Source organism: Dreissena polymorpha, chromosome 8 (genome assembly GCF_020536995.1).
Source record: "Dreissena polymorpha isolate Duluth1 chromosome 8, UMN_Dpol_1.0, whole genome shotgun sequence".
In the NCBI taxonomy this organism is placed as follows: Eukaryota; Metazoa; Mollusca; class Bivalvia; order Myida; family Dreissenidae; genus Dreissena; species Dreissena polymorpha.
The window spans coordinates 86,388,965-86,412,808 of NC_068362.1; the positions used below are offsets into that span (position 1 = coordinate 86,388,965).

Sequence of the window (23,844 nt, forward strand, 5' to 3'; positions counted from 1 at the left end):
TGAAGTTGAAAATGTTTCAAGTTGCTATACATGTAATACATATGCGGTAAAATAAACAATATTGTTCACGAAGAAAACAAAAACTTAAAAATGTAATAATTATTGCAAATGACACTTGACATTTTGTGGTAACTTTGAATTGACCTCACCATGTGACATTCAAACAAAAACATGTTTACTCCATGTCTTAATTAATTGATATTTCTTCGAAACGATGACTGTTTTATGTTTACTTCAAACCCATGTTTTAATGTTCAAGCATATGTACGTTAATGGCGATTTGCCCTTTATGTTTAAGTTCAAATAAACTTTTATGGTATGTTCTGTTCTTACGGCGAACCCAATGCGTTCAGCGCTATGTCACCGCAATAACGTGGTAAGAACGCCAGCCAGGTGTGACGTTAGTTTCAAACGATGAACAACGGTTAAACGAAATAAACAAGATTGCTAACGCGAGTTTCATACTTTAAACGTTGACGTAAAATAATTGGAAAACCTCCGACCGAATGAGGACACGGTTTGTAGGTGTGTAATCTATCATAGTGCATGGTAAATACACTAACCAATTGTGTTGTGTGGCTGCATGTTAACGCGAACAGCAGTGAAGGTTTAGCTTTTAAAGGAAATTATGTTTCAAGGTATGACTATTTGTTTCTTCATTATTAATTTTAATTTAGACTTATTGCAAAATTTTATGTGATTAACCATAAAATTATGTTTACAGGGGTTCACTATTATATTTGTATATTCGTTTTTTTTTATTTTAATTATTATGGTATGATTGGAGTTTCAAATACCATATGTACCTAAACATATCCTATTTTAAATCATCAGGATTACCAAAGTCATTTTATCTTAACAAGCATAACTATCATGATCATCGACAATGTCATCATAATTATCATAACCACCACCACCACCACCACCACCATCATCATCGTGAATATCATCATCATTATCATAACCATAATCACCACCACCATCATCATCATCATCGTCAATATGATTATCATTATCATAACAATAATCACCACCACCATCATCATCTTCAATATCATCATCATTATCAAAACCATAATCACCACCACCATCATCATCGTGAATATCATCATTATTACCAAAACCGTAATCACCACCCCATCATCATCGTCAATATGATTATCATTATCATAACCATAATCACCACCACCATCATCCTCTTCAATATCATCATCATTATCAAAACCATAATCACCACCACAATCATCATCGTGAATATCATCATTATTATCATAACCATAATCACCCCCACCATCATCACTGACAATATCCCCATCATTATCCTAACATATATCACCACAACCATCATCACCATCATCATCATTGTTATCATCGTCATGATCATCGTCATGATCACCATCGTCCTCACTATCCTCTTAACTAGGTTCATAATAATCATTACAGCCAAAAACATCATCACAATCATCAAAGCGATTGATGAAGTAAAAACGCTACTGCCGTCATCGTCATCTTCTTTATCACCAATACCAATATTTCATCATCAAAATGTAATCATTCAAACCATAAATATTTCATCGTTCGCCATCAGCATTACTGGTATCACTATGAGCCTCGTCGCAGGAAAACTGGACTTAATGAATGTTAGTAAAGTCTCGACGGGATCAGTCTGTACAGTTCACACAGGTTAATCAGAGACGACACTTTCCGCCTGATTTAGATTCCCGTTTGAAATATTTCTTTTAAACGAACAATTCCATAAAAGAGGAAAGTGTCGTCCCGGATCGAAAGACACTTAACGCACATGTTTTAAGCCTATCTTCCCAGAACAAGGCTCATCATTATTGTCAGTATCCTCACCACTAAACCAATGATTGGTATTATTGTAAAGGAAGTATTTTTGTCTCTCGATGTTTGTGGTGTGTAATTGATCGGGAATGTTGTACTTACCGGCATCGTTATTTTGGTTAAACCTCAAATGGTTATTGCATGTTAGGGTTTGTGTTAATATGAGATGATTAAAGAGGTTAGGATTATTAACGAAATTGTAATGCAATGATGCTCATGAAAATATAACGCATTTTCAACAGTACACCCTTCGGCGCAAATGTCGTATAATAAATCAAGACAAAGATTTGACGTCACAGTCTGGACACTCAATCATTAATAAATTAACGTCGTCATGGTAGACAGCGCAGCCAACGTAATTTATTTGAAAGACGTTTGCATTCGTCGTTAATAAAATAGCACCAATTTAACAATAATCATATCGTTAACATGTCGTGAAATACTTAAATGTCATCCTACTCCTATTTGTCGCTGATTTATTATTTGTGCTTGAGCGTGCACACCTGTGTGCTTCCGTTGACGTACAATCAACACCGTATTTTCTGCTGCAAAGGTCAACGTCAATCCAAAGGTCTACTGCGATTTCAGCAGACACATAATGTTGAACATTTACGTTTGGTGACCCTTTGCGCTAAATTTATATATTATCCTTTATCAGTTATAATCCGTCGTGTTGGGGACTTTTATATACATCTATACCATCACTAGTATCGTATCCTTCACCTTCGCACTTGCATTCGTTATCAATGAGCGATATCCAAGGCTAAATATTATTGACTATTGATATCGTCGCTTTTTAATAATTAACCAATTTATACTACTATTACTAATTAATATTATAACCATAATCATCGTCACCGCCATCAACAGCATCAGCATCATCGTTTTCTTTAGTTTTGACATAGTAATAATAAATTATCATCATCATCATCATCATCATCATCATCATCATCATCATCATCATCATCATCATCATCATCATCATCATCATAGTTGTCATTATCATCGTCATCGGCATTGTCATCATCATCTGTATAAGCATCAAACTTATACCCATTACCTTCATTGCTGATACTTGCAGCACGAGTATCATTTTAATTAATCATAATGGTGTATGTTGGTATTAACCCATTTATGCTTTACGTCTAGAAAAAAAGGACTTCGCAAACAGCGTAGACCCAGATGAGACGCCGCATTATGCGGCGTCTCATCACGGTCTGTGCTGTTTGCTTAAAGGAATTTCTGCAAGAAATATTCTAAAAATAGAAATAAATATACTAGACATCCCTAATTTTGGAAATAAATTGATCAAATTTAGAAGGATGGGAGAGTCCACTAGGCATAAATAGGTTAATCTAGGATGTGGTTTTGATGCTCCGAGTCAGCATCAGTAGGTCACAGCTTGTTCCCACGATACGTACGTACCTAGAGTGTTTATTGTCATAAAGACAACAACAATTAATTAGCGTATAAAGCCCATTAATCATTCGGTAATAATCCCACTTAAGTGCGTTTCGCACTATGGTTTTAAACACCAAAGTTTGTTACCCTCTGAAAGCACTTTGGTGTCCTCCTGACTTGAATACTGATCACAATTATGCGTGTTATGATTGTTGTCAGCGATGACATACAATTTGATTGGAGTTGTACATCGTCTTGATGCTAACCCCTTTCTCTACCTTCTCCCCCCTCCGTCCTCCCCTTTTCCTCCTATGTATCTTCATCACAATCGCTATCATCAGCATTATTAGCAACGTGGTCGTCAAAATAATGGAATCGATATATATACCATCTTTATAAATAATATCATAAGATTATCATTTAAACCAAAAATAAACGTAATGAGACTGTATACATTTTTTCTTATATTTCCAAAGCACCAGACATCGTTTGCGTATACATGCATAATATAATTAATATTTGATTAATTAGGTTCATAAATCTAAAGGAAATTTCATAAAGCCATTTTCTTTTAACATTTTTATTTTGTATTAAGATTTAATTTACATATATTCATTTTCATATATTATGTGTACATAATTTAACGACGAGGGCGACTTTGACATTTCTGCTTAACAATTACTATAATAGGCATTATCCTATGTGCCGCAAGCAAAGCACCAGATCGGCCTGAGCAATTGCGCAGTCTGGTCACGAGCTTCCATGTCAGCTATTAACCCTTTGAATGCTGGGAAATTTGTCGTCTGCTAAAATGTCGTCTGCTGAATTTCTCAAATTAGCATTTTCTTTGATTTTTTTTTCCAAATAATACTATTAGAATAGCAAACAGTTTGGATCCTGATGAGACGCCACGTTCTGTGGCGTCTCATCTGGATCCAAACTGTTTGCAAAGGCCTTCACAATTTGGTTTCAGCCCTGAAAGGGTTAAGTCCCACAAGGTGACGTGGTTTGATTAGTGGATGTAAGGTTTGTGTACACGCGCGTCTCTAGTAGGCGACCCGAGGCTAATTCCTGTGCCCAAAAGCATCTATGTTTTGTTTGTGGTCACCATACCGGATAAGAGGAGTAACCTCCCGGTATTCCGGATTGCCAACACCAACAGCTCAAGACCACAACAACATTGGCAATCTTTCAATAACAACTTCATGGCTGTTAGTTTCAGCTCTAATTCGTACAACTTTCGTTAGTCTATTAACGCACTCTGGGCGCTCTCATAATAAAGCCTCATGCGCGGATGAACTTCGAAAAACTGATACGTTGATTTATAAGCTTACATTATGACTCCTCGTCAGATGTTACGGATGCAGGGGGGTGGGGCATATCTGGAGAAAGACTGTTTAGATATGCCCTAAGGCTGAGTTTTGCAGGACGATTGAGTTGTTTATGGGGTTGTTCAAAGGTCTTGTTCATAGATTTGCTTAGTATTGAAAAAATAACACAAAAATAACACAACGAAATATACACCCTCACATAACTATAATATACCCATTTGGAAAAAAATAAAACTATATATAACATGATGAAAAACAGGTAGAAATAAATATTTTTGAATCTATAAATTTTTTGTATTAAACATTGTCCTTTTCCAAATATGTGAACAAGTTCCTTGTAACACGGTTTTGTCTTGTTCTTTGTATATAATCAATTCAACATTGCCTTTTGTTGAAAAACATTGATATGTTTTTAGTTTACATTAGGTTGGGAAAACTAAACAATATATTTTGTTCAGTTACAATTCAGTCGGGTGAAGTTGGGTTAGGAGGACATTATGTAAGATTCAAGTTAACATAATGTCTGTGACCAAAAGGCAGTTTTCCGTAATTGTAGAATATGTGTTTTAGGTGAGGTACCTAGCCGCCTCTCTGCTGATAAGCCGAGTGAACTCTCTCTGAAAGTGACGGTTTCAAGACATAATGAAATCCGCTTGCCGAACAATGACATCACTGTCGACATGCCGGAAGAAGCGGAGGCGCATGGGCATACGTCAGACAGAAAGTCCGAAGTGGACGAGAATGAAAATGAAAACAACGAAATAGTGTTAAAACGGAAACTTGTGGGTTTAATGAAACTTTCCAGAAATGAATACGATAACATTCATGTACATAACGAGGAGGATAGTGCGGCGTCACCCCCGACGTCTCCCTTCACCCCCACCTCTATATACACTGTCGGCGGAAGCCAGAGTCGTCCTATATTGGAAATCCGGGCGAAGGATATTTCCACTCGTCAGTGTAAGTTTGAAATGGGTGAGGAATGGGAACAGTTTCAGAGTATCCGGACAACGAAGTCGATTAGCTGCCCGCCCAGTCCGCTCATGGGCGCGAAGAAAGACGAAAATGTTGAAGCCGACAGACGGAACTCCGGTTACGCCGCCAGTGAACCAGGACCGGATATTGAGCTGGACCTTACTAACCCGTCAGAAAAACAGACCGAGCCCTACCCTTTTCACTTCCTGTTTTCGTCAACATCCGGTTCACCGATCAAAAAGTGCGCCATCGTACCGAACCCGCATAACAAAATAAATCAGAGATTTCATAGCACGCTGCAGTGCCCGTGCTTTCTATTTTTCTTTTTCCTGTGTTGTTTGCCGGCCGTGCATTTCATGCAACGTTCAGACATTCAGTTTAAGAAGGGAAACGTCACTCGCGCTATGAATTATGGGAAGTTGTCAACTGCGTTCTACGTCATCGGTTCTGTTGTTGGTCTGGCATTCCTTTCTGTAGCCATATATTTTGCAGCGGATTACGTAAAACAGTATGTCTGACGTTTATGACGTACATATGTACGTGGGCGACGAGAAACAATGCAGCCGGTGATTCGCCTATTTTCACAAAACAATATCCAAACATATATTAACTGTTCACCCTAATAATGATAATAAATATATAAGCATTGTATTGAATATGCTTGACATTTTAATCAATAGAGTTTATTTTGCAATATTGTAAAATGGACGATATAGACAAGAGATAACTCCTGAACTGAAGTAAGGGGAGTGTACCTAAGTTAAGTCCCCTGGTCATTACAATTTTGTTAGGGCACATCAAAATTTACTTAATTCGATAGGAAAAAAATGCATTAACGAAAATTATCGCTAAGTTAAAGGGGCCTTTTCACAGATTTTGGCATTTTTTAACTTATTCATTAAATGCTTTATATTGATAAATGTAAACATTGGATCGTAAAAGCTCCAGTAAAAAATCAAGAATAAAATTTTAAAAAGGAAAAGAATATTGCCCGGACCAGGTTTCGAACCAGTGACCCCTGGAGTCCTGCCAGAGTCCTGAAGTAAAAACGCTTTAGCCTACTGAGCTATTCCGCCGAGTACATATACATGAAGTATTTTATACCTTATATAAGCAATCTTTGTAGTTTCACAAAATTTAACGACAAAAACAGAACTCTCCAAATTATTCAATCGTTTCGCGTTGCAACGCTTTATAATTTTTAGGGTTTAAAATCGTCAAAAGATGCATATAATGGCTATATAAGACCATGGTAAAAGTTCAGTATTACTGTTTCCTCACAAATATCATAACTAAAACGAAAATTTGCGAATCTGAAACAACTTTTTTCAATTTTGTCAATTTACCAAAGCGTGAAAAGATCCCTTTAATATCTGCAACTATAAATCAACACAGTCATGCATACCAAATGCTATGTAAAATATTGAGGAAAAAAATCAGAATATCATAATAATATTAGCTTCGCTCTGTGAAAACAAAGCATAATTCACGTGCTCAATGTGCCGTTCCAAAAAAAGCCTGTACGCTCCACACGTGTTAATCTGGGACGTCACTTTACGCACAGGCATTAAGCCAAAAACGTGGCTCATTATATATGCATTGGCTCTTTGAACAATGTCAACTACAAAATCTAAGATGTGAACTCATTATACGTATATGCATGTTTCACAAGTTTGCATATAGAATACTGGTACCTATACAGCGTTTATTCAATGTAGAAATAAATTAAATGTGCGATGTTTAAAGAATTCAAACTCTTTTATTAATAATTTGATTGTCAATAACTTGGAACATAGAAAATCGCAAATTAAAATATAAGAATATAATGTTAGTATTAATTTTAAGTTTTAACTGGCGATAACCACACAAGCATACCCACAGCCATGTGGTCTACGAGTTATCTGCTGTTAATAGTGACCGGTTAAAGAACCAAAATCATGTACATCGTAGATGCAACATAATGGGGAGTTTGTACATGGCTTATGAGCAAAAAGAAAGCCACAGTTAGTGTTTTGTCTGTTCAATAGTTGTCCGTGTGTATTCCACATGTGTAGGAATAAATATTTACATATTTGAGCTTCATTCTGGGAAAACGGTGCTAATTGGATGTGCGTAAAGCCTCGTCCCAGATTTGACTGTGCAGTCCGCAGAGGCTTATCTGGGACGACACTTTCCGCCTAAACTGGATTTTCGCTAAAAAGAGACTTACTTGAAACAAAAAAAACATAATCGCGGGAAGTGACGTCCCTGATAAGCCTGTGCGATAATCTGGTACGACATTAAACGCATATGCATTAATTTTCAGTTGTCCCAGATCGAGGCTATGCTAATATAATCGTTTTCACAACAAGGATCGTACGATTTGACGATACAATGGTATTATGAGAAAATAAACACCCGTTTCATATAAAAGTATATAATACGTGAGTCAATTGCGTAACTAAGTATGTTTGTGCATCTACGGTGGTTTACTTAGCTATAATACTATTTGATTATGTACTATGAAATAAAAGATGCAAAACACATTACCAAAATTGTAATAATATATTGCAGTACCTTGTATTACTGTTATCTAGCCATAAATTGTTTAATGCAAACATATAAATTTTGATCATACTTACCCTTTTAAGATGTACCGGTACATTAAATTAAAAAAACATTAATTACATTTAAATTGGGGATTTTGACTTTTATATGGCGTAAAATAAAAGTAGCAGTTGTAAATTAGTCAATTTCCATTTAAACTTGTTCCGTGTTTATTAACATCAGGCAGCAGTTACGTATCACCTACACTTTATTGCATTTTATTGAAATGCTGCGGTGACACTGATGTGCAAAAAATTACGCTTCAGATGTCAAAAAGCACACAACCACATGTCTTTAAAATTGCTAATGCAACTAAAAACTCTTGCACTTTTAGTGTTTAAATAGGACTCTGTTTTACAATTGAAAAAAAAAATGATAACAATGACTTTCAAAATGTCACAAATATTATTATAAAAATATACAAAAAAACGCCTCGGTGTTAATTTAACCTTTTGACATTAAGAGACATGGTATAATTATGTTGTTTTATTAACTGTTTTAGTGTTTATATATATATCAAAACAGGTTTAAACACGGTGTTCATATTTGCGATTAAATTTAATACAAAACGAGAATCACTATTATACCGTTTTCATGCCAATAGTTGCAGCACAAGAAAAGAATCTGAGAATAAAGTAACTCAATAGATTTAGAAGGGGTAACCACGTGATAGTCAATATGGCGACGTTACTCTCTACGAATTTTCTTAGCGGGAGCTGTTATGTTGTGATCCCAATAAGAAATTCTGTAGCCAGTAAAGTCGAGATATAAAGCGAATATAAAACAAAATAAATGCTAATAATTGTCTTACTGATAAAGATACTGGAAAGTGAGCGGCATTTAAACAAAAACGTCGCCATCTTGACTATCACGTGATTACTCCTCTGAGATTGGTGAAGTGAGGGTGGGATGTCAAATTGAATTATAAGAGGGCACCTGCTATTTTACGCGCATTGCCATCCTCATTATTTATGTACGCCTTTTGAATTGTTGTTCTTTCTTCTTTTCATGTAAGGTCGTTATAACACAAGAAAAACACAACCAATATCGCGTTAAGTGAAGATGTTAGAATGAGTAAGTCAAAAATAATGTTGGATAACATGACACGATCGTTAAAAAGATAATGTTCGTTTGATGTGTGAGATAAAAGAAGAAATACCTTTTTTAAAGGATATTCGTCGTATATCATTACTTTGAAATAAAGGTAGAAAATTTACGTTTTTTAAGTTATTAAATTAAAAACAAAGATTTAAGTTTTGTTTTGTTCCTTTTCCATTTAATAATCACTTACCCACCGCATTATATGTTTGTTATGAAGTGCACGTATATTAAACTACATAATAGTGTTCGTAAACATGAATTTTACAACGTGAGAACACATCATAATGTGCCCTGACATGACTTATTAGAAATTTATGATATTTCCGCTTATTCAAATAACACTTTTTTCATCCGCGTCGTGTCGACCTACATAATCTTTATATTTTGGAAATATTATTGGTAACACACTAAATGTATATTAATACGCCTTACCATCGATTAAAGTCCACAGAAGTGAAAGGTGACATCACTCGTGAGCAAGAGTTACATGAAGTCAAGTACTGATAGCTCAACTTTTTATCTGTAAACAGTACAATCCAAAGTGATATATTAGTTGATTTACGACACCAGTTGAAGGGGTGTAATTTAAGGCATATATATTTTTATTGAATATTTATACTAAGTTGATCAAGATGGCTACGTATTCTAAGTCAACTATGGCTAGTGGCTCTGATTCATTTATAGACTTTTATTGTTCCTCTTGTTTAGAGCACACAATTGACCAGCGGGATGACGTTTACTGCGAAAACTGTCAGAAATGTTACTGTTCAAACTGTATTAATCGGCATGGTGCGTTGTTTGGGAAACATGTGATATACGGAAGGGGAGACACACGTAAGTGGCCATTGTCTAAGGAAGTGGATGATTTCCTTCAGAAATGTGACCTTCATGAAGACAAACGTCTGGAATTGTTTTGTTCTGACCACAATCAGCTTTGCTGCACGACTTGTGCTGTCTTCAATCACAGGTACATATTTGTAATTCAGACATATATTTGCTGTTAAAAAAGTTTGTTTTCGTAAAGAGACTAATCATTTAAGCATTATTCAGATAAATTAATTTCAAGTTATTTTTGTGTGTGAAAAACATGAAATGTGTATTAAAGCACTATGATGACTAAAATTAATAATGTAACTGTTCAAACTAGAAATCAGTATTAAATTGAAGACACTATTATTACTTGGATATAGCAGACATGCATTATAGCAATTTAAAGTTTTAAACCACATACAAATATTTTAATATTATTTTCTTTTAGACAATGTGCTAAAGTTACATTAATATCCGAGTCAGTCAAAGGACCTCCCCCAGACGTGCAGCTACTAGCAAGAAAGATCCAAACTATTCTTGAAGACCTCGAGAAACTTAAGAATTATTGGGATACAAATATGCAGTCTTTGCAGGATTCATACTACAAACAATTACATAAAATACACGACACACGCAATAAAATGAATACAATTCTAGACAAGATTTAAAAAAAACACCATGAAAGAGCTAGATGATAAGTTCACCCGTCTGAAAACATCTGTCATGACTGATGCGGACAATTGTAGCAAGCTTAAAAATGAATTAAAACGACTCAGAAGCTCAATACATAACATAGTTGATAAGGGCAAAGCAGAACTCACATTTATTGCAAGTAAGAAATGTCTGGTAAATATTAAGCTGTCTGATACTTATCTGAAGAAGAATTCAGTTCAAGTAGAAAGTTCACTGACATTCCTGGCTGACAGTGATGTTCAACAGAACTTGTCAAAATTGTCAGGTCTCGGGAGGATTGTACTTAGTATCATTAAATTATCAGTGCTATAAGACCCAGACACGGTATTCACTGTACAAGGGATTTCAGAGTACTATGATGTGAACTACAAAGTGATTCGAAGAGCTGCTATATCAATGCAATTTGTGTTCTATCTGATAATAAGATCCTTATCGCCGATGTTTCTAATAAACGAGTTAAGCTACTCAATCATCAATACCAGGTGGTGGATCATTGTGATTTAAGTGCTGCTCCACGGGATATCTGACAAATCACACCAAGAGAAGTAGCTGTTATTGTGGATCAGGATGACACACATGAGGTCCAGTGTGGGTCCGTGCACGTGAACGGTGGGCGGCTGATTAAGACCAGAAACTTACGGCTTGAACATGGATGTAATGGTATTGCTTATAATCTGCAAGACCTGTATCTTACTTTTCGCACTGTACTTTGCAAGAATTCAATGAGTGATGGCCTGCTGAAAACCGTGTATGAAGGTACAGGCGGGTACACAGGTAAAATTTGATAGGAATATTTTGGTAACATTTGAAATTATTATAAGAAATTATAAAATAGCATTACGCGTTATATATACATATCTACAAAAAAGTCATGTGTATATTACCTTTGCCAGTTCCAGACATGTTTGCAAATAATTGACATATTAATTTCACAATATGTAAATGAAAACTCTTCAATATTAAAGTCCTTCCTTTGCTAAAGTGTTTTCTTGTGTTTTTTTATTTACTGTACATGACTTTTGTATTTTTAAATAATTCAATAATAATAATCATGTCAGAAAGCACTGACGGTATCAGTGAGTCAATGTACCTATTTAGAGTATGTTAGTGCTGTTCATTCCATGGGGTTTCAGCATAATATAATCATCCATGAATACATGATTCATTGTAAGAAAAAACTTACTTTATTAATTACAACAAATAGCTGGGATGAATAGATGTAAGAATGTCTTTACTAACAGTATGATTCTGTAAAGAACTAACTTCAATAATCCTACTCTCTTTTACAGTATTTAAGTGTGTAGTGAGTCCTTCAGGTGACAGGATATTTGTCACCAACCTTCCCGAGCACGAGGTCCGCACCCTGGCCACAGATGGCACAGTTCTCCACAGCTTTACAGACCCAACCCTAAAAGAACCCCGTGGTATACATGTGACAGCTCTGGGACAGGTGCTGGTATGTGGATATGGATCAGACACTATCCTACAGATCGATAGTGAAGGGAAGAAGAAGCTGGCAACTCTTGCTACAACGAGCGATGGAGTTAATAACCCAATGTCAGTCTGCTACAATAAGAGCACAGCATCCCTCATTGTGGGACAATCGTCGGGCAACAACATCCTTTTGTTGAGAGTAAAATAGGTGTGTGTGTGTGTGTGTTTGTCACAAGTTACAATACAAACATTTTGGAACGTGTACTTTACATGAATTATCGGCAACACCAAACTTGTATTCAGTGTTATGTTTCATCATATAATTCACCTGGATGATTTATTATCTTGCCTACTAATGTCAATCGTGAATATGTTTGAAAAGGTACATTTATAATGAATTTTGAGAGCATGGATCTAGCATTTAGTGTTATATGTCAATGCAGAATTCTTGAAGGATTATATAGTGTGTTGCCATACAATTCAATACATACTACCATATATTGCGGATAATTATTTTTCCTTTTTAATTGTATATAATCAGTGTTTTGTCATGCCCTAGATCGTTCATGTAAACATGTGTACATGTACATTGTTCATTTTTATCGTTTATGTTTTGAAATGAAATGCCTATGAGACTGTTGTTTCATGATTTCATATGATGTAATTTTGAATATAGATTATTTTTTGTTAAATCCTTTAAAAGTGTCTCATTGTTTTAGCGTCTGTTCATATGGCAGCCATTTTGGATAAACAGGAAGTTGATTTCCTTATGCTGACATAAGTGCATTCTGAGTAGTTTACACTGACTACAGTATTTTTGACAGTTTAGTCATATGAAATAATTTGCGTAATACTCATATTCCTTCTTAAAAATTGTTTAAAAAGGTAATAGCTGTCTTTATAAATGATTTATTTATTTGATTGATATGAATTTGACTATTGTTTAATTGTTATATCGTCAAAAATATCATTTTAAGACCAGTGACATTTACCGAGTCAAGAACGCTCAAATTCTATTGTGCGCTCTTGCGCGCTTTACTGAGCGTTGTTTGTGCGCTTTTTGCGCACATTTCATATGTGCGCTTTTATGTTAATATTGCACAACGTAATGCGTGCGCTTTTGGATAGTATCAAGGGCACAGGAAAATCTCATTCGATGACTCTGAACTTTGTTTTCCTAGGTGTGAGACCTATTAAAATTAAAACTGAATTTTCTAAATTGCATTTATCATCTTTTTAGGACATCATTAAACAGAGTGTGCCAATACTTAACATGATACATAAATATAGATATATAAATATTGCTGTATTGTAATGCTAAATGTCTAAGAAATAATATGTATGTTAAGAAATATATATATTGAAAGTTGTTATTAATTTATTTGTTATGAGTGAATACATTTTGGAAATGTTATAAATCTTGAGTTTCTATTTTTTTTACAAATTTAAAACAACTGAATAGGCAAAATGTTATTCTTAGTTTATTGTTTATCAGGGTCCATTTTTATTCTATGCTAGACTTGAACAAAGCTTCAAGTTGGGATATATATATATATATATATATATATATATATATATATATATATATATATATATATATATATATATATATCAAGATAACAACAACGCTGTCATGAGCCGAGCGGTAGCTGTGATTTTTACTTTCTTCAACTTTCTTCTTTATATATAAATATATATATATATATATATATATATATATATATATATATATATATATATCAGAGGCGTCGGAGCTGGGGCGGCAGGGGCTGCCGCCGCCCCAATATTTTCGGAAAAATAAAATTTCGGCAACGACCTTTTTTTCATTTCAATACCCGTATATTTGAAAATACCTTAACCACGAAGCAAGGTAATCACGCTTTCGCGGTTATGACACGTGTATTGTTGATTGCCATCAACCGCCCGCGGTAATGTCCGTGTCAATTATGTTGTTAAATAATCGGTCTCTTTTATAACGATAATCCCTTTATTCTTGAGTAATTCAACCTGGGAATCTTTAATTGTCGGTATGATCTAACCCTTGGCTTCTTTTTATTAATATAAAGGAAAGTATGACATGAAACAAATGTGCCGATATCCAATAGTCCTTAATAATCACAAAATTAAAGATACCTCAGGATACCTGAATTAATTCATTTGAATAACTCAAAGTACATCAAGAATTCTAAAATGTTTTTTACCACTTTTTGTGTCATTTCAATATGTTTACTGCAAACTAACCAACAAATTTCAAATTTCCAAAATGGAATTTCGGAAAAAAATCCCGAAGAACGTTCTTTCAACCAACATGATCCCTATTGTTGTGTCGCCTGCTACAAAGTACAAACTGCGACACATAGAGATTACTTTTCCATCGTCTGTCTGTCACAACTTTTGTCATTCAGAATATGCCTGCAATAGAAATGTATAAGGTCAGGTTTCAGGCATACAAACGCACCATAATGCGCAATGTGATGCTAAAATTTGAAAAATTTCCGGAGGAGGCCCCAGGGAATCCCCCAAAGGGAGGGAGATACACCCTCACATACCCACCCTCTCCGGCGCCCCAATGTCAATTTGCTTCCGACGCCCCTGTATATGACTAACATGTACATACAGTACAGCTCACAAAAAACCAACAAAGTCCACGGCTATGCCGCGAACAGATTCTTTTGTTTTCGAAGTTTTCTCCGCATCCGCAACTAGTATTCACTCGGCATATTGCCAAGGCACTCGGCGATAATTCGCGGACGACGCCGCGTCTGTTTCTGCCTCAGCATCGATCCGCCGAATCACGCCGCGATTCGCCGAGAAGAAATATTTACAAATATACTGTAACAAATGTTTAATTATTTTCAAATTAACGAATATTAGAAACAGATACAGATAATAATCTTATATGTTTTTTTCTGCACGATTGTGTTAATATTTCGTAAGCTTCTCTGCATACTTCATACAATTGACCAGTCGCAAAATTATCGATCGCTCCGCCAACATAGTCACGTGGTCTAGTGATTAGAAAACTCCGACAAGCAAATCGCAATGATAGCGGATTCGGCGAGTGAAATACTATATTTGTAACGATGTATCATGCTATTTTCTACAATATAAATGGTTAAAGCCGCACACTAAATTAAACTGCTTTGTAAAACTTAAATAAAATCATAAATCCTTAAGAGAGAAATGGCGTAATCAAAATAAATGAGTAAACGACAGACTGACTATCAGAAACGTTTCATATACATATTATAGGGAGTTGAATAAAAATCCGTTGTAAACATGAGCATTTATTTCAAATTGATTTTGAACTTGTTGTAAACAGTCTTACAGTGAATCCGGTGGCTAATTATACATATATAAAAACAATTGTTTGAAAATAGTTTTATTAAATGCAAATGACACATCTATATCATAATGGGGTTTTTGTTTATTAAAAATGTTTAGACCTTTGTTTTATTGTGTTATTTTTAAAAAGACACCGATTCTATTTATTTAGATATAAATTAAAATTTGATTGTAACCATAATTTTATATAGGCCTACTTTCGTTGTTTCATTAACAGATAATCTGATATGCATTTTATTTCATTTTTTTTTAATGCGAACCAGTTACATTTCACGATCGAAAAATGAAACGTTGGTATTACTGTGCTGTTCATGAACATTCGAATGGAACATATTGAGCATACTATGCATTTGTTTTATTATAACAAGATGAACCTTATATATTCATTGCAATTTTCAAATTTCTCTTCGTAGCAATATATGGTGTATTAGAAATGTTGTTGTTGTTGTATTATAAGTCGAACATTTAACACTTGAAGTCGCTAAAGCTGGCTAAGCCGCGTTGAAAACACCTTTTGTTGTTTTTAGTTGTGAGCTTTAGCTGTATGGCATGTGAACAGTGCAAGACCAAGTAAATGTTTTGCAAGTATTCGTTTGAAATAATTATGTTGGCGGTGTTGGTGTCTTATATTTGGCTGACCAGCTGATATGTATTGCCCGTGAAAAGTGCAAGACCAAGTATTTGTTTGAAATAATATGTTTAAACCCCAATATAATAATATGAATCTTATAAGAAAATAAATTGCTTTAATATCTCTGTCTGAGAACAATTCTGAATAAAGATACATTGTATACATTGGCTAGTATCAAACCTGTTCAATACAAGTACAACATAATAAATAATTCAAGGGAGGAATTTCCTGTTACATGTAGATCAGATAATGATTGGACATAAATGAAGGGGTCAAAGTTTCCCTACAATCATGGGTGGTGGTATTTCATTGTAAAATGTTTTCTATCCTCAATGTGCAATTAAATATACTTTGAATATGTTTGTTCGGTTTAAACACGGTTCTTTTTCTAATAGATGCTGAGCCCGTTGCAGAGGTGTATGTGAGAGCAAGGAACAACTCTGCATTGAGATTGATTCACTCTCATTAATAATAACACTAGAATAACAATTTTATCAAAGATACTGACAATACAGATTATGGCTTATACATAATATCATAACCATACTAACAATCATTTATAATAATAATTATTATTATCAGTTATAAGAAAGTTTTATCCCTGATGGAAGAATGTTGACATACTTTCAACCATTCCTTGTATAAACATTATTAAAAAACAACAAAAACAAACAACTGCCACAAAAAACTAATATGAGGTTTTAATTAGTCAATTCATTTTTAGAATGATTGTGCAAAACGTTGTCATCTTTTGTAGAGATTTACATATACCTAGTCCTTTACTGCTGCATAATTTGTTTTAAATTTCTAAAATACATTTATATTTAAATTAGTTATGATTTTTTCACTGTAAAATACGTAATATACAAAATGCCAGAAACAACTTAGTTTGGGTAGGCCCAGTTTTCTGGCTCGCTCTAATATCAGAAACTGACCACACTGGATGACATAATAAAAATTGTCAGTGTGTTACAGTACAATACTATTTCCATGGTCATATGTCTGCCTATGCTTAAAATATTTGAAGCTTTCTTTTTCTTCACTTTAATTGCAAAGCTCCTCTAGGGCATTGACACACTGCGCCTATACTGGGAGTCTGTCTCACATTGATTTTCAATTTTTTTTTAAATATGTATGTTTTTAAGCAATCCTAGTAGTTAATGTTAACATTTTTTAACAAATTCTGTCTGAACATTTGCAAAACAAACAACACGCCTGCATGTGAACATCTTGGAATACCAAGTAAAACGACGCATCACAACGACTATTTGAAACTAAAACTTGGTAGTTATAATAAGCTTTAATAATAAATGACCCAGATTATATCCCCAACTAAATAACCGAAATAGCTTGGGGCCGAATCAATCTGCTTACATTATAATAACAGTTATTTTTTGTGTTCACGCAATAAGAAAACTAACGAGTACAAATCGTGACGATCTTGTTCGGGGGTTTTGAGTGTACTTTCAGCATCTAAATCATTCACCATTTGCAATAATCATAAAATAGGGTAAGAATCGTTGATACGGTCTTGCATTCCTCACGAACATGTTTATAACATACTACGCATGCGCAAAACCTGTTGTCTTCCTGTATATCTTAACTGCCTCACGGTCTTGCAATTCTCACGCGACACCGGCTTTTAAACAGTATAACGGAAGTAACATTGTTGTTAACTTACGCGAATTTTGTGATTACCATAATAATTGCATTTTTGTATCATTTAACGTCATTTTCAGTGCATGCATCATATGTTTGAAGAAATGGAAGGGATATGAGTTTAAAGTGGCAATATGAACTTGAACCTGGGATGTGTTTACATATCTGTCATTGTGGTTATACTGTATCGCATGTCAGATTGTGTTTACCTTTCCCTTTTGCAATGTACGAATGTGTGTTACTGTATCATCTCGGAATTATTAAGTAAGTACACACTTTTTTCTATTAATTTGCTTAAATGATTGACTTTCTTTTTCAGAATGGCAAGACGTTTCATTAATAGAGTTGATTTACTCGACAGTCTTCAAAATTCTGAGTTGATTGAACGCTATCGTTTGGATAGGCAAGGGATTTTATTTTTAAATGACAAACTGACTCCTTTTATTGGACCAACACGCTTCAGGAACAATAGTTTAAATAGTATTGAAAAGATTTTGATTGCTTTAAGATATTTTGCTACATCTAGCATTCAACTTAATGATGGAGATATCCATGAGGTTTCGCAGCCTACAGTTTCAAGGGTCATATCCCAAGTTACTCAAGCTTTGACTGAGCCTGAAATTGTACGACAATTCATCAGTGTTCCAACTGCTCCCGGAGAAATCCGACAAATAAAGGAAGACTTTTTCAATATTGCAAGGTTTCCAAATGTAATTGGCGTTATCGATGGGACGCATGTCCAGATTCAAGCCCCAGTTGTTGATGAACCGGCGTATGTGAATCGGATGGGTTACCATTCCATAAACACACAGGTAATCCTTTTTTTATATTATATTTTTAATTATTGTAAAAATTGCTATATAATATATTATATTCTTCGGGTTTGTTAATTGGTGTTCAATGTTTATTATTATTATGTATGAAGATTTAATCATTTATATAAATCAAGAAAAAACATTTTCAATGTATGCATTTAATTTCATGATTTATACTGATACCATTTGTTATTTGCATGATAAATATGGATATTTGATTTAAAATTCCTAAAACAATCAAATAATAAATTTGGGGCCAATTTAACAGTCTTCTTTCTTATATTTTTTATTATACTGAAATGCATGGATTGTGACATTTTTATACAACTTCTTATTTCTTGTTCATAAGTTTTCCAATATGGTATAGTGTTTTCACTATACTACAAATAAAACAGTGGAAACAAGATGCTTTTGTGAAACACTATGTCCCCCATATCTTTGACCTTGAGGGATGACCTTGACCTTTCACCACTCAAAATGTGCAGCTCCATGAGATACACATGCATGCCAAATATCAAGTTGCTATTTTCAATATTGCAAAAGTTATGGCCAATGTTAAAGTTTGACGCAAACAAACAAACAGACACGGCAAAAACAATATGTCCCCCAGTATAGACTATTAATACTATGAATGTATCTCTATATCATGTTTTTTATTACAGATCATGTTTGATGCCAATTGTCTGATTAGAGACATTGTACCGCTGTGGCCTGGGGCTGTCCATGATGCCAGAATCTTAAGGCAAAGTGGCCTATTTCAAATCATGGAGCAGAATGTTGTCGATGACCAACATCAATATCTACTTGGGGATTCGGGATATCCGTGCAAGAGATGGCTCCTCACTCCATTTATGAATCCAGCTGATGAGCACCAGCTGATTTACAACCGGTTAGATAAATTGCATTTGTAAATTCTACAACATTGGTACAGATATTCCCTAATAAACACCATAACCAATATAAAAGCACCCCTCATGCTAAATATAAATCTTTCACTGAAATGTTTGAATAATTAATGAGCTACACAGTCAAGTCTCTACGATTTGCTTATAAGGTTAATGTGAATAAGTGGGTGTTTATTTGTAAATACTGTATTTTGTTATTGTGTTTAACTTCCATTAAATGTGTTTATGCCCCAAAGGTGGGCATATAGTGATTGCAATGTCCGTCTATAAGAAATTCTGTCACACTTTGCGTTTAGGTTTCAAAAAATGTGGAAAAACACTTTGCGTTTAGGTTTATAAAAATGTGGAAAAAGGGGGCATATGTCATTCTATGGTGACAAGCCTTGTTAATGTAATACATTTCATAAAAAAAACTATTAAGTTATACAATAATGATGTGCAATTCTAAGTACTTAATACATATTAATGACTGGTGCTTTTATTGCAGGTGAATTACCCACTTGATCATGAACGTGATATAATGCTTTTGCTACAAAAGAGAAAATTAAAGATCATACTTTAACCATTACTTTTGTATTAAAGGGCACACAAACGTACGAGATCTGTGGTTGAGCGCTCCATAGGGATTTTGAAAAGGAGATGGGCGATTCTGCACAATGAAATTAGATTGCATCCATTAAAGTCATGCAAGTGAGTTCATTATAAGAACCTGTAATCATTTTACTTTGATACACAGTGAACAGTCACTACGACAAATTTAATAGTTTAACAGAATATGTTAGTCACTGAGAGATATAGTTTTGTTCTCTACATGAAGATTAAATTTTATGTTAACACAGCTTCAAAAAAAGTATTTCTGAAATAAATATGCTTGTATGACTCTACAGCTAACTTAAAATTTTAATGTAATTTCATTTTAAGTAACATTAATGATTAATATCTTGCCCCTGTCTTGAAAAAAACGACACTCTAAACAGCACCTGAACTAATGTGAGTAACATGAACAAAAAATGCATATGTTTCAAGTATTATTTATGTTATAATTACATGTTATACATATTTTAGGTTTTTATGACATTTTTATGCAACTTGTCTAACTTAATTAATATTTTTATTAACAGGGTGATTTTGTCATGTGCTGTATTGCACAACATATGCAACATGCGAAATCTGCCAATGGATCCTTTGGACATAGATGCCTTACCAGATCATCCTGAAAATTACCATGGAAATGAAGATGGCCTTCTCATTACAGGAATGTAGTAGCAAATACATTTTTTTAGATCATAGGTGTCGTGATCTGAGAAAACTAGGCATAATGCATGTGCGTAAAGTGTCATCCCAGATTAGCCCAGATATTGCAGTCCACACAGAATAATCAGGGACTACACTTTACGCCTAAATTGGATTTTTGCTAAGAAGAGACTTCATTTAAACGAAAAATGTAAAAGCGAGTGTGTGGACTGCACAGGCTTATCTGGGACGTCACTTGACCCACATGCATTATGCCCAGTTTTCTCAGAACGCAACTCATATTCACATTGAATAAGTCATGTTTTCAGACCTGTTAATTCAAATGACTTGCATTTTCAATTGAAACAACTATTTAAGCTTTTAGAACATTTTAAACTTACTAAAGTTACTGTATACAATTTTTCCAAAAATCACAAGAAATACACAATGAAGATGAATTTCATGTAACTCTTTAATATAACTAAACTATATCTTCATAACAAAATAATAACAAATAACATAATAATCTATTCCTCATCAAATCGCGCCAACTGGGCCTCAAACAATTGTATTTGAAGCTCCAGCTTCCTCTTCTTCAAGGCATTAAGTTCATGTAGACTGCAATGACTGCAACTAAATGGATATTAAAAACATGGTATAATTATTTAATTTTTATTTAATTTTCAAAAACAGTAAATATTTTAATGGCTTCTTTTTTGTATAATGAAAAATGGTAAATAATGATGACACTTAAGGTTCAGTCAAATGATAACACTTTAGGTTCAGTCATCCATATTATGCACATGTTTCTGTTATCTAGATGCTTGTATAGAATAATTTATTATATTTTAAAATACATAACATACATACCATGATGGTGAAGGTTTGTCTGGAGGAGAAATAGTTGCGCTTCTATAGCCATTCTCAGCCATCGATGGTGTATATCTGGAATAAGTGCATCATGTCTAAAGTCAGATGTATTTACCATTACAATTTTTGATATTCAAGATATGTTGGTATTATATTAACATGTAAATAATGCCTTCGTCTGATAGCCAGTGTTTTTTTTGCAAATGATATGCATGTGCATGTATATATATATATATATATATATATAAAATTTCTGTTTATGAAATTGCATGTAAGTTAATTGCAATAATAATGTTTTCATAATTAATGCCTCACCTTCTTTTCGGATTAAAGGAAACTGATTTTGACATCGCAGCACTAAAATTAAATAATATTAAATATCAATTATAGACCTATTCAAAATGTAATTTCACTTTGAAACATATACAAAAATCATTGGTGCATTTAATATTTCATTTTGTATGGTCCCGGATCGATAGATCGGGGATACAATGTATATTGTTTTTGTCCTGTCTGTCTGTCATTCTGTCCCAAAACTTTAACCTTGGGTAAAATTTGAGAACTTTTGCAATATTGAACATAGCAGCTTGATATTTATCATGCATGTGTATCTCATGGAGCTGCGCATTTTGAGTGGTGATCCTTGCAAGGACCATATTAATTTGTCAGAATCATTCAGCAATGTTCAAAGTAATATAATTCAACATAAACTTGTTTAATTATTTGAATATTGACTTTTCACCATTCAAAATGAGCAGCTCCATGAGATACACATGCATGGTAAATCATGGGGGCATTGTGTTTCTGACAAACACATATCTTGATTAATTGTGTTATAAGTTCAAGCTATCATCAATTGTGTATTTTAATGATTACCTTGAAGTACACATGGTCATGTTGATTTCAGCATCTTGCTGGTCATCATCACTGTAAGCATATTGACAATATGTTTTTTTTTAAATCAACATCATTTGTTTCAATAATTCAAATTTGTTGTTACATGTTAATTGTTTATTTATGCAATTGTTACTTGTATATGAATTGTCAAAATATTGTGTTTAACATGCACGTTCATTACTTTACCTGTTGACATGTTTAGATAAGAGATACTCTTATTTATAAATTGAAGTGTATTGGTTGTCTTAATAGTTCCATTTATTAAGTAATTACATCATTTGTGGTTATGCATATATGTTGAAAGAGTCGCTGTCATGATTTATTTATTTTAAATAAATGAATTTAAAAACAAAACAAATAAATTGTTCAAACACAAGACAACATTACTAATTTTGTTATTAACACTTGTATTTATATTAAGCAAATATCAATTATATACTTTATTTACACAAAATTATTATAGCATTATTTTAAGGCTAACATCAAAGCAATTCAATTATGGTATGCTACATTTACAATATGTCAATACGTCACTGAAAGAACTTATTGTAAGAGTAAATGTTCTAATTTTTGTATGCATTTTAATGTTACTTTAAACAAATTACCGCATATCAGTCAATTGCAAAATAGAGGTGTCTAGGCTGCTGGGTCCAATACCCATTATGTCAACTCCCTCTTTTCCAATTACGTTCATCACAGCCTCAGTGAGGATTGTGCATTTTGAATTAAACGGAGGACTGCCTGTAATATTTTGAGTATTATACAATAATATGCACTCAACAAAACATAATAAAAAGCAAAACATAAACAGAACTAAGTGATACTTTGACAGGTGCACCATCAGGAGAGAACGTTTAATATAGCCTGTGATCCAATAACAAAAATAAACAGCAAAATAAGTTGATTGTTATTATAATTAAAATTTAACAGTTCTAGTAAGCTTTTTTTTTCAATTATGGTCACAAAGAAATGACTATATAATATTATTTATTGCCATTTTACAAAAAATATTGTTTTGACAAACTGCATTAATAAGTTATGTTTATAGAAGTTAATATTCAAACTAGAAATGGCGCGGCAGAGGCCGACGCGTATCCCCACGCCGAATGTTTGACCTAGGTGTGCCCCAGGGTTGGTAATGGGCCATGCATAGTTGAGATTGACCATATTGTCATAAGAGAAGTTCAGTATCAATTAGAAGTGAATCGGTGTAGAAAAGAAGAAATTATAGTAAAAGGCAGTTTTGGGTGGGTGTGGTCTATGTGGGTGGGGCCCCAGGGTTGGTAATGGGGCCATGCATAGTTGAGATTGAC

The 23,844-nt window shown here is 33.9% G+C and overlaps 3 protein-coding genes across 3 annotated transcripts; 2 read left to right on the forward strand and 1 right to left on the reverse strand.

Annotated features, from left to right (window-relative positions):
* Nucleotides 1-575: 575 nt before the first annotated feature.
* LOC127840847 (uncharacterized) lies at nt 576-6,166 on the forward strand. Its single transcript, XM_052369281.1, has 2 exons — nt 576-638; nt 5,148-6,166. Exons 1-2 carry the CDS (start codon nt 629-631, stop codon nt 6,068-6,070), a joined length of 933 nt encoding a protein of 310 aa, XP_052225241.1. The 5' UTR covers nt 576-628; the 3' UTR covers nt 6,071-6,166.
* A 5,091-nt stretch (nt 6,167-11,257) lies between these two features.
* LOC127840852 (uncharacterized) lies at nt 11,258-12,415 on the forward strand. Its single transcript, XM_052369287.1, has 2 exons — nt 11,258-11,516; nt 12,032-12,415. The coding sequence occupies exons 1-2, from the start codon at nt 11,465-11,467 to the stop codon at nt 12,382-12,384; spliced, it is 405 nt and encodes a 134-aa protein (XP_052225247.1). The 5' UTR covers nt 11,258-11,464; the 3' UTR covers nt 12,385-12,415.
* An 8,782-nt stretch (nt 12,416-21,197) lies between these two features.
* On the reverse strand, nt 21,198-23,270 carry LOC127840853 (uncharacterized). Its single transcript, XM_052369288.1, has 5 exons — nt 23,137-23,270; nt 22,511-22,561; nt 21,950-21,991; nt 21,635-21,709; nt 21,198-21,397 (listed from the first exon to the last, which is right to left on the reverse strand). Exons 1-5 carry the CDS (start codon nt 23,223-23,225, stop codon nt 21,292-21,294), a joined length of 363 nt encoding a protein of 120 aa, XP_052225248.1. The 5' UTR covers nt 23,226-23,270; the 3' UTR covers nt 21,198-21,291.
* Between the last annotated feature and the right edge of the window lie 574 nt (nt 23,271-23,844).

Bases quoted from the DNA above. Each gene is read 5' to 3' on its own strand.
- LOC127840852 (XM_052369287.1), top strand. From the start codon at position 11,465: ATGAGTGATGGCCTGCTGAAAACCGTGTATGAAGGTACAGGCGGGTAC. The intron at 11,517-12,031 runs GTAAAATTTGAT...TCTCTTTTACAG, and splicing joins AGGTACAGGCGGGTACACAG to TATTTAAGTGTGTAGTGAGT.
- LOC127840853 (XM_052369288.1), bottom strand. From the start codon at position 23,225: ATGAACGTAATTGGAAAAGAGGGAGTTGACATAATGGGTATTGGACCC. The intron at 21,710-21,949 runs GTGAGGCATTAA...CACTTATTCCAG, and splicing joins TCCTTTAATCCGAAAAGAAG to ATATACACCATCGATGGCTG. The intron at 21,398-21,634 runs GTATGTATGTTA...ATATCCATTTAG, and splicing joins GACAAACCTTCACCATCATG to TTGCAGTCATTGCAGTCTAC.